The sequence below is a fragment of the Oryctolagus cuniculus genome, chromosome 12 (assembly GCF_964237555.1).
Source record: "Oryctolagus cuniculus chromosome 12, mOryCun1.1, whole genome shotgun sequence".
Classification (NCBI taxonomy): domain Eukaryota; kingdom Metazoa; phylum Chordata; class Mammalia; order Lagomorpha; family Leporidae; genus Oryctolagus; species Oryctolagus cuniculus.
Genome location: NC_091443.1, coordinates 36,304,161 through 36,320,192, shown reverse-complemented (window position 1 = coordinate 36,320,192; position 16,032 = coordinate 36,304,161). Strand labels below are relative to the sequence as shown.

The window sequence follows — 16,032 nt, the reverse complement described above, 5'->3', positions numbered from 1 at the left end:
TATAGTTGCAGTACCTTTGTGTGCTTGTTAACAAAAAGTTAGTTACTCTTTAAATGTTTTGTAGAATCTAGTAGTAAAGCCATCAAATCCTGGACTATTCCTTGATGGGAGACTATTAGTTACTGCTTCAATGTCTTTGCTTGTCATGGGCCTGTTCATATTTTCTATGTCTTCTTGATTTAATCTTGGTAGGTTATTTGTGTCCAGGAATTTATCCATTTCTTTGAGAGTTTCCAATTTGTTAGCATGTAGTTGTTCATAGTAGTTTCTTTGTTGAATTAGTGAACATTAAGCCTTTGACTATAATGTAAATTAAAAATGTTAAAAATAGTATTCAGTTAAAAAAGGGAGTTTCTTTTTTTGTTATTGTTAAGATTTATTTATTTATTTGAAAGGTAGAGTTAGAGAGAGAAGGAGAGACAGAGAAAGAAATCTTCCATCTGCTAGTTCACTCCCCAAATGGCCACAACAGCCAGGACTGGGCCAGAAGACAGGAGCTTCTTCCGGGTCTCCTACATGAGTGCAGGGGCCCAAGCACTTGGGCCATCCTCCATTGCTTTCCCAGGTGCATTAGCAGGGACCTGGATTGGAAGTGGAGCAGCTGGGATTCGAACCAGGGTCAATATGGGATGTTGATGCTGCAGGCCGTGCCTTTAACCTGCTGAGCCATAGTCCCAGCCCCCCAAAAAAGGGAGTTTCTAAGTGATGAGTGTAGTAGGGTTTAAGGAGAATGAATGTTTGACATTGCTGAAGAGGAAGCCAGCTTACAAGGCAGAGATGAAGAGAAGGTGTTGTGCATTTGGAAGTATAGTATGGTGGTGTCTGTTAGTTTGAATGCTGCCAATCTTCATGGATTTTTTTTTTTTTAAACCTCTATAGCAGGGCCAAGTGTCTCAGGTACAGGTAAAGTTGAAGCAGAGATTTAGATTAATCTAGGCTTGGGATGTTGTCAAGTACAAATGAAAAATGACCCATAGAGCAAGGATGTGGATTGGCTGGACTGATGAATTTGGTAGAGAAGTGAAGAAAGGCCCCATTGACATCCAAGAACAGGTGTAGTGAGAGTGATTACATGAGAAAGCTAAGAGACGACGGATAGTTGTGGTGAGAGAGAAGAAGGTTGTCTGAATTTATGTCCTCAGGGACTGAGCAGTTTCTGATAATACAGTCTGGGAACATTTATCTATAAACAATGGCTAAAGGTTAGTCTGTATTAACTGATGGAAGAATAAAGAAGGAAGAGGGGGAGAAAGGGAGAGAAGATTGGAAGGAAGGAGAGGAGTGCTACCTTCTAGACAGCTCTTTCTGATGCTGGAGCCGGACTGATAGGGACGAACTGGAGAAACAAAGCACTGCTTCATCCTGTCGTAGAACTGAGTTTAACAGAATTTCCAGGTGCCTTCAGATGTTCATAAGAACAAGACCTAATATAGGATGCTGGGGTCAAGGTGGTTTATGTGCCAACAGAAGGTGGGAAAATACCAGTGTCCCTTGTGATCTAGAAATATTCTAGCAATGAAATGATAAAACACATTTTTCATGGTTCAACTTTTATGTCTATCTAGATGGGACAGTGTCTTCAGAAATGGAATCTAGTAGAAATGATACCAAAGACAATCTTGGCGTAAGTATTCAAAGTGGAAGTTTTCCTGTGTACTCAGGAGCTTTCTCATCTCTTGTTTACTAGAATAGAAATGTGGCTAATAATTAGTTTTCTGTTTAAATCTGTTTCTTTTCTGAATTATAACCTGTGGTGGTAAAGTACAACTCGCATAATGGTGGTTTAAGTTAGTGTGTTAGTTTAGCAAGATTTTTTATATTCCCCCTTGGATTATTTTTGAATATTTTAAAGTATATTTTTGATATTATACCTTTACAATTTTAACTTAGGTCACCTGGAAAATGTAAACTAAACTGTTTTGCTTTTTTTTAGTATATGCTTGAAAAATGTACATTTTGCTACTCTTAGACTGTTTGTGTTTATCTTTACCCAGACTGTTGCTTTGTTGATTAAAACTGTTTTCTGTTGATTTTATAAAATATTAGTGGTAGCTGATATGTTTACCTGGAAAGCTCTGTCAAGGACTGCTTCTGGCTAGGTGCCTAGGTGCTTTCTTCTGAGCCTAAGATTTTCAGGAAAACTGTTGCAAATTTTGTAGTTGTGTTGGTGACTGCCATATGTCACTTTGTTACAGAAGCTAAATGTGCCTGATTCATCTGCTCCTGCTGAAGGTGAAGCAGCTCGCCCTGGCTTTTTCCCTCCCCCTCCTCCTCCGATCAGAGGGCCATTGTTACCAGTGGATCCGTTCATGAGAAGAGGACCTCCTTTCCCGCCCCGTCCTCCAGGAAGTGTGTATGGCGTTCCCAGAGATTTTTTTCCACCAAGGGATTTCCCTGTTCCTGGCCCACCACCTCCTCCATTTGCAAGTATGCTTTTTTTTTTCCTTTAAACCTTAGTGTTTCATACAGTAAATCAGAGATGCTGATTTTACTATTGATTCATATAGTAATACAGTGAAAGAAAAAAATTTTTTCTAATGGTCTGTGAGTATACCATTACTTTTCCAAATTGGGAAGGTAGCCAGCCATCAGTAGACTGTACTGGGCTGTCAACATGAGTTATCTTAGTAGTAAAGAAACTCACTGGCTTTTTGTTGCAGCCTTATATTAAGACTAAAATTATTTGTGTATCATTTGATAGAAACAGGTTATTGTGGCTGTTACTTAAAATTATCATAGTTTATATTAGCAATAAAATTATTGGTTAAAGTATTTTTAAGAGTATTTTACAAGTAGTTTCCCTTGTAGTCCTACTTATTTAAAACCTAAGATGTATTTATCATGTTTTGTCTGTTTGATGAATATATTGAACTACTTTAATAGCTTCACATAAGAAAAATATATAATTTATTGCTTTTATGTCCATATTTTACCATTGAGAAATACAGGTTCCTGCATAATAAATATTTAACAAATATTGGGCAAAAGCCTATTAATTGTCTTATAGGATGCCATTTCTCACCTCATTCTTCCTCTGCTTTTGAAGTTTAAGGTGAATTAAAATGAATTTTGTTTGGGACATTTTAAGATACAATTTTTGATATAATTGAAAGTGTTTTAGCATAATTTTAATTCTGGTGAGAATTATGTTACATGAAGTTTTTTTAAGGTAAGTTCTGTATATTTTTGATATAATCCTCTTTGTTTTAAAAAGTAATATGGAAAAAAATCATGTCTAAAATTAATGATGTTTCCTTTAATTATATGTAAGAGGATACATTTTTCTTAGTATTATACAAATTAGTTTGTTATATTAAGGTATTATTCTGGTCCATTTTTGAATGTAAAAATAAGTGTTGGGAGTGAATTGTTGGGGCTGCGATATACAGGTTCTTTAAGTTAAAAAATCTCTTTTACCACTTTCTTTGAACAGTGAGAAATGTGTATTCTCCGAGGGGTTATCCTTATTACCTTCCCCCAAGAGCTGGGTTTCTCCCCCCACCCCCACATCCTGAAAACAGAAGTGAGTTCCCCGCAGGGCCGATTCCTCCTTCAGACGAGCCTGCTGCTGAACACCCAGAGCCACAGCAAGAAACCTGATGCTATTTCTGATCTCTCCAGAAGCGATCTTGACCTATCTCACCTTTTCAGTTTAAGTAACCGCTGTTACTTAAGTGATTGTACTTCCGCTCAAATTGAAGCCTAATGGAATTATAATTCTCAGGATAGCATTTTGTAAATAAAGATGATTTAAATATGAATCTTATGAGTAAATTATTTTCATTTTATTTTGCTCTAGATAGTATAATTATTTTAATTTGACTAATCCACTATTACATAAACAGTGGGAGTTTTATATATGTAATATTGCGGTTGGGGATGTTTTAAATTCCAAAGGCTATATCTTTAGGCCAAGAACTGTGTTTACTATGGTTGTAGAGAAATGTGAACGTAACTTTATGCTTAATCAAATAAATTTTAACTGATTTAAAGACTTGTTGGGCATCCATAATAATAATAAAATTAGTTAGTTTTCCCATAAATACAATTCCATTATTTGTTTTTTTTCTTGTGTCAGTACATTTGAAGTTCAAAACTAAAGCTTTATTTGGGTCTTTCTGATTTCAGTTATGTTACAAAATATGTGTCTTGCTTCTTGAAAATAGACATGAGTGGTATAAAGGCACACCTTAATACACTTTTCAGAGTCAAAAATGAGGGATGGATGCTTGCCCTAATGGGTAAAACGGTGGTTGAGACTCCTGCATCAGGGTCAGTGTTGCAGCGTAGTGGGTAAACCTGCTGGCTGCGATGCCAGTATCCCATATGGGCTGTCGGTTCATGTCCTAGCTGCTCCACTTCTGATCTAGCTGTCTGCTAATGTGCCTGGGAAAGCAGCAGAAGATGGCCCAGTGCTTGGTCCCCGGCCACCCACGTGGGAAACCCAAATGAAGCTTCTGGTTTCAGCCTGGCTCAGCCCTGGCCATTGCGGCCATTTGGGAGTGAACCAGCAGATGGAAGACCTCATTGCTTTTCCTTCTCTCTCTGTGTAACTCTTTCAAATAAATGAATAAATCATAAACACACACACACACACACTCCTCTGTCTCATATTGGAATACCTAGCTTTTTTTTTAAGATTCATTTTATTTAAAAGAGAGAGAGAGAGCGAGAGGTAGGTAGGTAGGTAGGTAGGTCAGTCTTCCATCTGCTGGTTCACTGCTCAAGTGGCTGCAATGGCTGGAGTTGAGCCTATCAGGCCAGGAGTTTGTTCTGGGTCTCCCGTGTGTGTTCAGAGGTCCAAGGGCTTGGGCCATTTTCTGCTGCTTTCCCAGGCATATTAGCAGGGAACGGGATTGGAAGTGGAGCAGCTAGGACTTGAACTGGTACCCATATGGGATGCCAGCGCTGCAGGCTAGGGCTTTAACACACTGTGCCCTGGCGTTGGCCCCCAAGTACCTGGGTTTTGATACCTAGCTCCAACTCCGGACTCCAGCTTGCTGCTAATGCAGACTCTAGAGGCAGTGGTGATGGCTCAAACGTGAGTTTCTGCTAGCCATGTGGGAGACCTGGATTGAATTCTGGCTTCTTGCTGTAGCCCTGTCCCAGTCCTAGCATTTGTGGGCATTTGGGGAATGAACCAGAAAATGGGGCTCTGTTGTCTGTTAGTTTTTGTCTGCCTCTCTCTCCCTGTATCTGTGCTTCTCAAATAAACATAAATTTTTGAAAGTAAAAGACAAATTGATCATAATTTGAAGAAAACAAAGATATTATGTAGTGTTGAATTTTAGAATTTTAATCATAGTTAACTCAATGGTTGACTTGTATAGTTTTGTTTTTCCTCTCCATTTGTAAGATACATTTTTGTGGGAATTTTGAGATTTACAATAACTGTGCTGAGGCAGTGTGTTATCATTTTGAGCTCTGGATTCAATCAGTATTTTTATGGAGTGTTTTATAGAGTGTTCCCCTAAATCAGGTTTGTATTTTTTTTTTTTAATTATTTGAAAGGCAGAGTTAGAGAGAGAGGGAGAGACAGAGGTATTCCATCTGCTGGTTCACTCCCCAAATGGCTGCAATGGTAGGCTGAGCTGATCTGAAGCCAGGAACCAGGAGCTTTTTCCAGGCCTTCCATGCGGGTGCAGGGTCCCAAGCACTTGGGCCATCTTCTGCTGCTCTCCCAGGCCATAGCAGAGAGCTGGATTGGAAGAGGAGCAGCCAGGAGTAGAACTGATGTCCATATGGGATGCTGGCAACACACACAGAGGCTTAGCTTAATACACTAAGAGAGAGGTAGAGAGAGAGAGTCTTCTACCCGCTGATTCACTTCCCAAATGGATGCAACGGTCGGAGCTGGGCCGATCCAAAGCCAGAAGCCTGGAGCTTTTTCCAGGTCTCTGATGCAGGTGCAGGGGCCCAAGAACTTGGGCCATATTCTACTGCTTCCCCAGCCATAGCAGAGAACTGGATTGGAAGTGGAGCAGCCAGGACTTGAATTGGAGCCCTTATGAGATGCCAGCACTGCAGACTGGGGCTTTAACCTGCTGAGCCACAGCACCAGCCCCTCAAATTCACTTTTAAATTATTATTATTATTTTTTAAAGCAGAGTTAGAGGGAGACACACAGATCTTCCATCTGCTGGTTTACTCCCCAAATGGCCACAACAGCTCTGGCTGGGCCGGGCCTAAACCAGGAGCCTGGAAGTCCATCTGCATCTTCAACATTGGTGGAAGGGGCCCAAGCACTTGGGCCATCTTCTGCTGCTTTCTAAGGCACATGAGCAGGGAGCTGGATTGGAAGCAGGGCAGCTGGGACTCAGACTGGTGCTCATATGGGATGCATGTGTTGCAGGAAGCAGCTTAACCTGCTGCACCAGAATACTGGCCCCTCAAGTAATTTTTTTAAAAGATTTATTTATTTGAAAGGCAGAGCTACAGAGAGACAAAGGGAGAGAGGGGGAGAGAGAAGGGGAGAGGGAGGGAGAGAGAGAGGGGGAAAGAGAGTCAGTCTTCCATCCCCTGGTTCACTCCCCAAATGGCTGCAACAGCCAGAGCTGAGCTGATCCGACGTCAGGAGCCAGGAGCTGCTTCTGGGTCTCCCACCTGGGTGCAGGGGCCCAAGGACTTGGGCCATCTTCTACTGCTTTCTGAGACCATACATAGCAGAGAGCTGGAATGGAAGAGGAACAGCCGGGACTAGAACCACCATCCATATGGGATGCTGGCGCTTCAGGCCAGGGCTTTAACTTGCTGTGCCACAGCACCAGCCCTTCAAGTAATTTTTTAAAAATGTACGTGTGAAATGTAAAATTTATGAATCCTTTGATGTCTGATAGTTTCATTCCCTCAAATTTTTTGTTATGTTTTTTCTGGATATAGAATTCTAGGTCAGCATTTGGAACATATTAATATTAATTAACATGTATTTTTATGATTTTATTTATTTGAGAGGTACACTTATTGACAGAGAGAGGGAGAGAGAGAGAAAGGTCTTCCATCTGTTGGCTCACTCTCCAAATGGCCACAATGGCTGGAGCTGAGCTGGTTTGAAGCCAGGAGCCAGGAGCCAGGAGCCAGGAGCTTCCTCCAGGTCTCCCCATGCAGGTGCAGGGACCCAAGCACTTGAAGCACTTGGGCTATCCTCTGCTGCTTTCCCAGGCCATAAGCAGAGAGCTGGATGGGAAGAGGAGCAGCAAGGATACAAATTGGCACCCAAATGGGATGCCAGCTTTGTAGGCGGAGACTTAGCTCACTATGCCACAGCGCCAGCCCTTAAATTATGTTTTAACATTTGTTTCTGATGAGAAGTATGTAGGGAATTTGATTATGTTACCATTGTTGGTAGGCTTTTTCCTATTGAAATGGTTAAAGATGGGACTGGTATGGTGTCGTAGTGGGTTAAGTGGGAGCCTGTGACACCAGCATAACCCATGAGCACCGGTTCCACGTCCCTGCTCATGGGCCTGGGAAAGCAGCAGAAGATGGTACAAGTGCTTGGGCCCTTGCCACCTGTGTGGAAGACCTGGATGGAATTCCAGGCTCCTGGCTTCAGCGTGGCCCAGCCCGGGCTGTTGTGGCTGCTTGGGGGGTGAACCAGCAGATGGAAGCTTTCTTTCCGTCTCTCTCTCTTCTCTCTCTCACGCTGCCTTTCCAATGGAAAAAAAAAGTTTTTTTTTTTTTTTTTAAAGAAAAAAGATATATTTTTAACCATTAGTGTCCTGAAAATCACAATGTGGTACATCACAGGTGAGACTTTTTTTCAATCCTTATTGTGGTAAGTGCTCTAAGCAGCAGACTCCAATATGGAATTATTAAGAACACCTCAGAAGGATTCAGGGAAGGTGCAGAATTAGGGGGAGAGGGCCTTCAGATGGCTGTTGACGGTTGACAACGGCAGCAGTGTCCATGTGAAGCTGGCTTTGCAGGCACGCAGAAGGCGAGTCAGTCATGGCAGCCTCCACCGAGATGGCGAAGGAAAGCTTGGGAGGCCAGGCAGACTTGTGCCGCAGGGTTCTGAGCCCTGTATGGGCCTCTGATGGGGCAATGCCAATGGACTGTGGGAGTGGAGCTGAAATAGAGACCTGACAGAGGCAGAGATACCAGCAACATGAGATGCCCACTGTGGAAAGCTGCACTGTTCCAGGCAAGCCTGGGAAAGCCACAGACAGTAGCATGCAGCCCCACCCAGCAGCTGTGTGGGCAGAGACCTCGGAGCTGTATAGGCGTGGAAGCCTCCACCTAGATTTCAAAGGAATCAGACAGCACTGGGGCTCAAGTGGACACTTTTGGCTTGGAGGGGGGGGTGGTGGATGGACAAAGCCTCTACTAGGGCTGTGCCATGTGCAAATTTGGAGTCAGGGCTGCCACAGAGAGTCTGTACTAGGGCAGTGCTAGTGGAGCTGTAGACAAGACTAAACTGTGGGGGCTGAGGTATGGGCTGTGACTAGGCTGTGACTAGCAAAGTGGTAGGAGTGGGACTGCCCAAGCCCTCTGGTAGCTAGACTTTGCCACAGTGTTTTCCAGATGGATCCTTTTTTTTTTCTTTTCTTTCTTAGATTTATTTGAAAAGGCAGAATTAGAATGTAGAGGCAGAGAGAGCGAGCGAGCGAGCGAGCGAGCTCTTCCATCCATGGGTTCACTTCCCAAACGGCTGCAGGGTTGAGTCAGCCAGCAGGCTTGTGGGTGCAGGGGCCCTTAAACTGAGGCCATCTTCTGTTGCTGTGCCCAGGCACATTACCAGGGAGCTGGCTTGGAAGTAGAGTAGCTGGTATCACAATGCCAGCAGTGAGGCTCTGGATTTCTGATTGAATGTTGCATAGAGTTAAGATTTTGGAACTATTGGGGATGGAATCATTTTAAGATTTACTTAATTTGAGAGGGAGAGTTACAACAGCAAGAGGGAGAGGGAGAAAGAGATAGGTCTTCAATCAGCTGGTTCACTCCCCTAATGGCCACAGCAGTCAGGACCGAGCAAGGATGCAGCCAGGAGCCTGCAGCTTCTTCCAGGTCTCCTATGTGGGTGCAGGAGCCCGAGCCCTTGGGCTTCCTCTGCTTTCCCAGGCCATAAGCATGGAACTGGATCTGAAGAGAACAGCTGGGACATGAACCAGTGCTCATATGGGATGCTGGTGCCGCAGGTGGAGGCTTAACCTACTACACCACAGTGCTGGCTGGCCCCAAGGATGGAATTATTGTTTTGTATGTGGGAAGGACTTGAATTTGGGGGGGACCTGGGGTGGATGCCATGGTTTAAACAGGATATGGCTCCCAACTCATGACAGATATTTAAACCCCAAAGTAATGGGTTAGTGGCGCTAGGAGGATGGGGCTTGATCTAATTGTTGTGATTAGCATAGGCTTTGTTGTAGGGGGCTGTTCCTTGGTTCACAAGGAGGGTGCCCTCACAAGGTATTTTCATGGGAAGATGTTTACTAAAGCCAGGTTGGACCTACCCTCTCTGCCTCGTGGCTCGCCCTGTGATGGATTCTCTACACATGCTCTGCATGGCCATCCTCTTGGTGAACCAGGGCTCTGCTGGACTGTGAACTGTGAACTGCCAAAACTGTAAGCCAAAATGAACCTCCTTTCTTTATGAGTAGCCTATGATAGGCAGTTATAGTGATGAAAGTGCACGAACACAATTGTCCTTTAAGATGAAAAATGGTCCAAATTAGTAAGAAACAAAATCATCCAAGGCCATCACCAAAACAAAATAGGCAACATTCTAAGAAATAGTAGCTGAGGATTTCCCAAGACCGACGAAATACATAATTTCTCAGATTGTAGAAGTGCTGAGTCCAAAGCAGATTAATAAGAGTATTGGAATTTGAAGAATATTAGATAATTTTTAACGAGTGATTGCTTTATTTGAAGGATGGAGTTAGAGAGTAAGATCTTCCATCTCCTGGTTCATTCTCCAAATGGCTGCAATGGCTGGAGTTGTACAGATCTGAAGCCAGGCCAAGAGCTTCTTCTGGTCTTCCACATAAGTTCAGGGGCCCAAGCAGTTAGGCCATCTTCTGCTGCTTGCTTAAGCCAATAGCAGGGAGCTGGAACGGAAGTGGAGCAGCCAGAACTTGAACCTTTGCCCATATGGGATGCTGGCACCACAGGTGGTGGCTTTTACCTTCTATGCCATGGTGCTGGCCCCTAGGAAAAAAACCACTTGTTTGACAGGCAGAGAGAGAGAGAGAGAGAGAGAGAGAGAGAGATCTGCCATCTGCTGGTTCGCTTCCCAAACAGCTGCAACAGCTAGGCCAAAGCCAGGAGCCTCAAACACCATCTGGGTCTCCCATGTGGCTGGTGGAGACCCAAGGACTTGGACCATCTTCCACTGCTTTCCCAGGAACATTAGCAGAGAGCTGGATCGGAAGTGGAGCAGCCAGAACTCAACTTGTGCCTACAGGGGATGTGGGCACTGATTACTGATCCTGGCTTAACCCTTACTCTATGCACCCCCCCACCTCCCCAGAAATAAAATCTTAAAAGCAATCAGTAACACATATTACCTATAAACAAACAGCAAACTGACCACTTTTCTCAATAATGATAAAGTTATCATGATAATGACTATATATGTTCACACAGTAAATGAGCAGTACATTCAACACTGAGAAAAAATATGGATATGGTTATCTATTTGGAAAAAGGAAGATATGTTCTTTTAAAAGGAAAAACATCAGAAACGAGCTTGAAGGGGACTGAAAATGAGCAGCTCTTTGCTATAAATATCCTATGGAGTAGATATATTCTTTAAGTTCAGTGGGTACTCATCAAGGGACTCTAACATTCACACAGGTTGAGGCAGCTGTCCTCTTCCTGTTCAGGGCGTGTGTTCACATGGAAACTGGGCAACTATTTGACAAGGTCCGAGGATATTTCTGTATTTGGAGGCTGGACTAGTAACCCTCCAGGATTACATTCAAATTCCAATTCTCCAGCTATTAGTAATAGCAGGGGAAACTCATTTTTGCATTTAGCACGTAATGTTTTTCCAAGTAATCCTGTGAAGGAGTTAAGGCAGCTGCTTTTATGCTTGTTTTCGATATAGCCTTAGGAGGCAGGTCTTTTAAATTTGGTCTTTAAAACTGTGGTTCATGAGGTTATATAATCTGCCTCATTTTTCAGTTCTGTTACAAGGGTCTGGATGTGGCAGATAGAACCAGAGACCAGAGACTCTTGGTTTGGTATGTGTAGTTGGGAAGTAAGTATTCTTCTTCCTATGGACTCATTATTAGGGGGGAACATTTGCTCCCAATCAAGACTTGCTAAGTCTCTTCTGTTTTCTAAATTGTTTTTCATTTATGGAAGAAGGCTAACACTTCAGTTGTAAAGAACTGGCTAGCTAAATACAATAGTATGCTGTTGGCTGAATTTCTTCTATTTTTTCCCTGTGGTATTCCTGAAAATGGTGTCTTAGTTCATGCTTTATTCATTATTTATCTTGGATAGAATTTATGCTGTGTTAAGTTCAACCTGAAATTGTAAGGCTTTTAGAAACTGTAAAATGAGAACATCATTACAATTGTGGATCTAGTTCAGAGAAGAAAAGTTCAAAGAAACAACCTGAACAGTATTTTGTTGAATACTTTACATAAATACACGATTGACTAAAGTTCATCTTCTGTCCTAAGCTCTTGAAATTATGAATCCTCTTTGGAGAAGAAATCAGATTCTGGTAGGCTTTCTTGGGTGGCATATTTTAATTATATAACTTTGGTTGTAACCTAAAGTAAAAGTAAGAAATAGTGAAAAATTGATGTATTTAAATTTTTTTTGTAAAGTGAAGGAACTAGACAAGTTGACTTCTAAAAGATTTTTAATTAAAAGTTTCATATGATAAACTGTCATTTTGTGGAATTTTTTTTTTAGCATTGATTCATTTATTTGAAAGGCAGAGTTTACAGAGAGAGACAGAATCTTCCATTCACTGGTTCAAACCCCAAATAGCCACAATGGCGAGAGCTGATCTGGTACAGTAGCTTCTTCAGGTCTCCCATGCAGGGGCACAAGGACTTGGGCCATTTTCCCTGCTTTCCCAGGCACGTTTGCCGAGAGCTGGATAGGAAGTAGAGCAGTCAGCCCACATGGGATGCTGGCATTGCAGGTAGTGGTTTTACCTACTATGTTACAGTGCCTGTCCAGGGCTTATTGTTTTTAAAAATTAAATATTTCAGACATAAAACCAGAATTCCAGCATTAAAAAAAGATCAGTTTTAATAAATTAACTTATGAAAACAGAAGCATGACCAGTTTTAGATATTCATTACTATTATTATTTTATATATATTTTAAAGATTTATTTATTTATGTAAAATTGGAGTGGTGGGGGAGGGAGAGGGAGAGGGAGAGAGAGAGAGAGAGAGGGAAAGGAGATCTTCTATCTGCTGGTTCACTCCCCAGATGGCCACAAGAGCCAGGGCTGGGCTGAAGAAGCCAGGCACTTCTTCCAGGTCTCTCATGTGGATGCCGGGGCCCAAGCACTTAGGCCATCTTCCACTGCTTTCCCAGGCCATAGAAGAGAGTTGGATCAGAAGAGGAACAGCTGGGACATGAACTGGCACCTATGGGATGCTGGCACTGCAGGTGGGGGCTTAGCCTACTCTACCACAGCACTGGTCCCTATTTTATTATTTAAAAGGTAGACATAAAGATCTCCCATTCCCAGTTTACTTGCCAAATGGTTATAACTGCTGGGCCAGGTGGAAGCCAGGAGCTGGCTTTTTCCATGTGGTTGTCAGGGACTCAAGTACTTGAACCATCATCTGCTGCCTCAGTGTGCACATTATTAGGAAGCTGGAATTGGGTTGGGAGTAGAGCTTGAACTTGAACCCAGGCTCTCCAATATGGCATGAGGATATCCACATAGAGTTTCAACTGCTGTGCCAAATATCCACTCCAAATATTTTATTTTTTTAAAGATTTATTTTATTTATTTGAAAGATAGAGTTACAGAGAGAGGTAGAGACAGAAAGAGTCTTCCATCCATTGGTTCACTCCCCAGATGGCCATAATGGTCGGAGCTGCGCCAATCCAAAGCCAGGAGCCAGGAGCTTCTTCCGGGTCTCCCATGTGGGTGTAGGGGCCCAAGGACTTGGGCCTCTTCTGATCCAGCTCTCTGCTATGGCCTGGGAAAGCAGCTGAAGATGGCTTAAGTGGTTGGGTCCCTACACCTGCGTGGGAGACCCTGAAGAAACTCGTGGCTCTTGGCTTTGGATTGGCTCAGCTCTGGCCGTTGTGGCCATCTGGGGAGTGGAGCAGCAGATGGGAGAACTTTGTCTCTGTCTCTCCATCTCTCTGTGACTCTACCTCTCAAATAAATAAATAAAATCTTAAATAAAGAAGTTTTGAAAATAAAAGCAGTACCATAATGCCAAGCCCATCTGCTACTCATTTAGTGTTTTACCAATGAACAGTTACTGTTTAAGAATTTGGACAGTATACAAAGTTCTTGATGAAGTAACAAATACCGAGTATCACTGACATCTATCCAGTCTGTTTTATTTCTTCTGGTCACTGTTCCTTTTCTATTTAAAGAGTCAGTTTTTGTCTTATTTTGCTATATAGTCCCTGTCATTTCAAATATTTAAATTTGCTCTTTTTTCACATGCCTTTTCTCCTAATGAATGTTGTTCAGATACAGTGATATAAATTAATTAAATCAATTTTAATATGGTGTATATTTTGACAAATGTATGATACTCTATGTGCTTGGTATTTTTAAGTGCACAGGAGACAGCCAAGAACAATAAGTTTTACTATATGGGGGGAGGTGAAGGAGGTGGGGAAGGAGGTAGGGAGAAAGAGGTAGGTACAATTGTAGATACAATTAACCTCATGCCCATCCATACCCATTCATGCTGTCATGTTCCACAGGTAAGCACTATTTGTTTTTTCAGTTAAATGTGTTTGTTTATGTACAATGTGTAGGTTTATTTGTCTTATCTTTAAAAAATGTTCCTAAATGGCATCGTTAGTTCTGCAAGGCCCAAGTTGGTCTAGAGTTGCAGGGAAGCAAGAGGCACTGTCCAGTGCAGTGGGGGAGCAGGCAGCCAGCCAGCAGTGGCAGGAGCATGTGCCGGGGTCGTAGGGGTGGCAGGAAGGAGCAGAGTGCTTACACTGAGGATGCTTTCAGAGCTAAGAGGCAATCAGTTGGTACCTGACACATACATGACTTTAGAAAGGAAAAGCAATGCTGAAAATTCCCCAGTGCTGAAGGACTCACTGCATTCTCCTACCGCTAGACCTTGGGGAGCCCTGGGTTTGCACTGGGAGTTGTGTCTGTACAGGCAGGTGGCCTTTAGAATACGTGAGTGTGGCTGCAGCTCTGGTTGCAGTGTCAAGAGGCTGAAGGGCAGTGGGGCTGCAGAGTTCACAGAGGGCCCTCATCAGCCTTGTGGCTGAGGCATGTTCCGCTGGGTGGGTATCTTCACACCTACACTGCCTGTCCTGTTAAGTCCTTCAGTGCCCTTACTGAGAAGTTAACGATGCTCTCATGCTAAAGGCTCAAGGAAAGGAAATGTGTTATGGACAGCATATGTTGAAGAATACATTCAGAGCCAAGAGGAAATAAATGGGTAACTGACACAGTATGAGTTTAAGGAGGCATGTAAAATTTCCAAATGCTCAAGCGCTAATAGCATATTTAAAAAATGATGGATGACAGGAGTACCAAATTATAACAGCATTTCAATTCTGTTACACTGAAAAATGTTTACAGTTCATTTTAAACTATTACTGTGTATATGTGTTAAGATTATAATAGTTTTATAGATTTAAGTTAATATATGAAGAGGTATACAGTTTTTCAAAACTTCTTTAGAATTTTTAGGGGTCATGAAAACAAGCTAGGAGACATGGTGTTAGTAGACTTGCAGAAGTCAAAGTCCTGGGTCATAGGGCACAGGTGACTTTTGACACTTTACAAGATACTGCAAATTTGCTACCATGGACACATCAATTCAAACTCCAGCTGTCAGTGTTTCCCTCTTCCTTGCCGTCACATGGTCTGTCTTGTCCTCAACTGTTCACTTTTTTGTCTTCCAGGAAGAAGGGAAGGATGATTCAAGTATCCTGAAAACTTGTTCATGACACATCTTGCTTTTTCTTTCCAAAACCCCCAACCTAAATTAGATCATACCAGGATGATGTCCCTCAAGCCCAGCGGGGGTTGGAGCTGGGGCTGAGAGGAGGGCTCCCTGGAGCCCTCTAAATGCCTTCCTGCATTCAGATACTTCAATCTGTTTGTGGCTGACGTGTGCTCCCAGATGTGGCTCAACTAGGGGTTGTGAGTGAGAGATTACAAATTAGAGCTTCATCAATATTTTGAAATACCTGTACTGGAAAAAATCAGTTTGATTTTGAAATTAATTCCCTTTATAGGAAACCTCAACATTATTTACCAAGGAAACAGTTGTTAAATTTCAGCTGGTTTTTGGAATGGTTAAAAAAAATTATTTCTGGGTGTTTCTCATTGGTGGCAGTATTAAAATTTTGAAAAGATTATCAGTTAAAATAATTGACAAGATTTTGAAAGTTCTATACAAATTTCCTATTTTTCCTCAAATCCTCTGGCTTTTCCATCAATTACATGAGAAAGGGTAATGCTCTTCCCTCCAGCCCTTCTAGTTAATACCAGTATGCTGTATTTTCTTTAGATGCCAAGACATAAAAAAGGTTAGAAAGCATTGATACCAAGCTAGTGCAGTCCCTGTGCACTATCCACACTGCCTGAGTACTACTCCCTTAGGACTGTTAGATTACTGGCTTCATAAAAATCCAGTCTGATTCATGCTGTAAGTCTCAAGCAAGCTTGTTTCTGCATTTTTGTGTCTGACTGTAAGCATCCTTCTCCCAGGCCTCACCCCATTAACTCTAACTTTTTCATTCCGGGGATGGTAGAGGATATCAGGAAGTAATTTTAATATGTAAATTTTACAGTTCAGTGTTTTAAAAATATTTAATACCTTTTTTCAAAGATGATCTTATATGTCTGTGAGCTGTTAGGTTAACAATAGTTGAAAATTTCAATGA

The 16,032-nt window shown here is 42.3% G+C and overlaps 1 protein-coding gene across 23 annotated transcripts in view; it reads left to right on the top strand.

The window, feature by feature from the left end:
* MIA2 (MIA SH3 domain ER export factor 2) overlaps nucleotides 1-3,761 on the top strand; it is a 116,881-nt gene extending 113,120 nt beyond the window's left edge. For all 23 annotated transcript variants that reach the window (XM_051822174.2, XM_017348272.3, XM_008269522.4 and 20 more), the window contains 3 exons: nucleotides 1,566-1,624; nucleotides 2,196-2,427; nucleotides 3,434-3,761. In XM_051822174.2, the coding sequence (XP_051678134.1) occupies nucleotides 1,566-1,624; nucleotides 2,196-2,427; nucleotides 3,434-3,600 (458 nt within the window). In that variant the 3' untranslated portion in view covers nucleotides 3,601-3,761. The remainder of the gene's footprint in view (nucleotides 1-1,565; nucleotides 1,625-2,195; nucleotides 2,428-3,433) is intronic.
* Nucleotides 3,762-16,032: the final 12,271 nt, after the last annotated feature.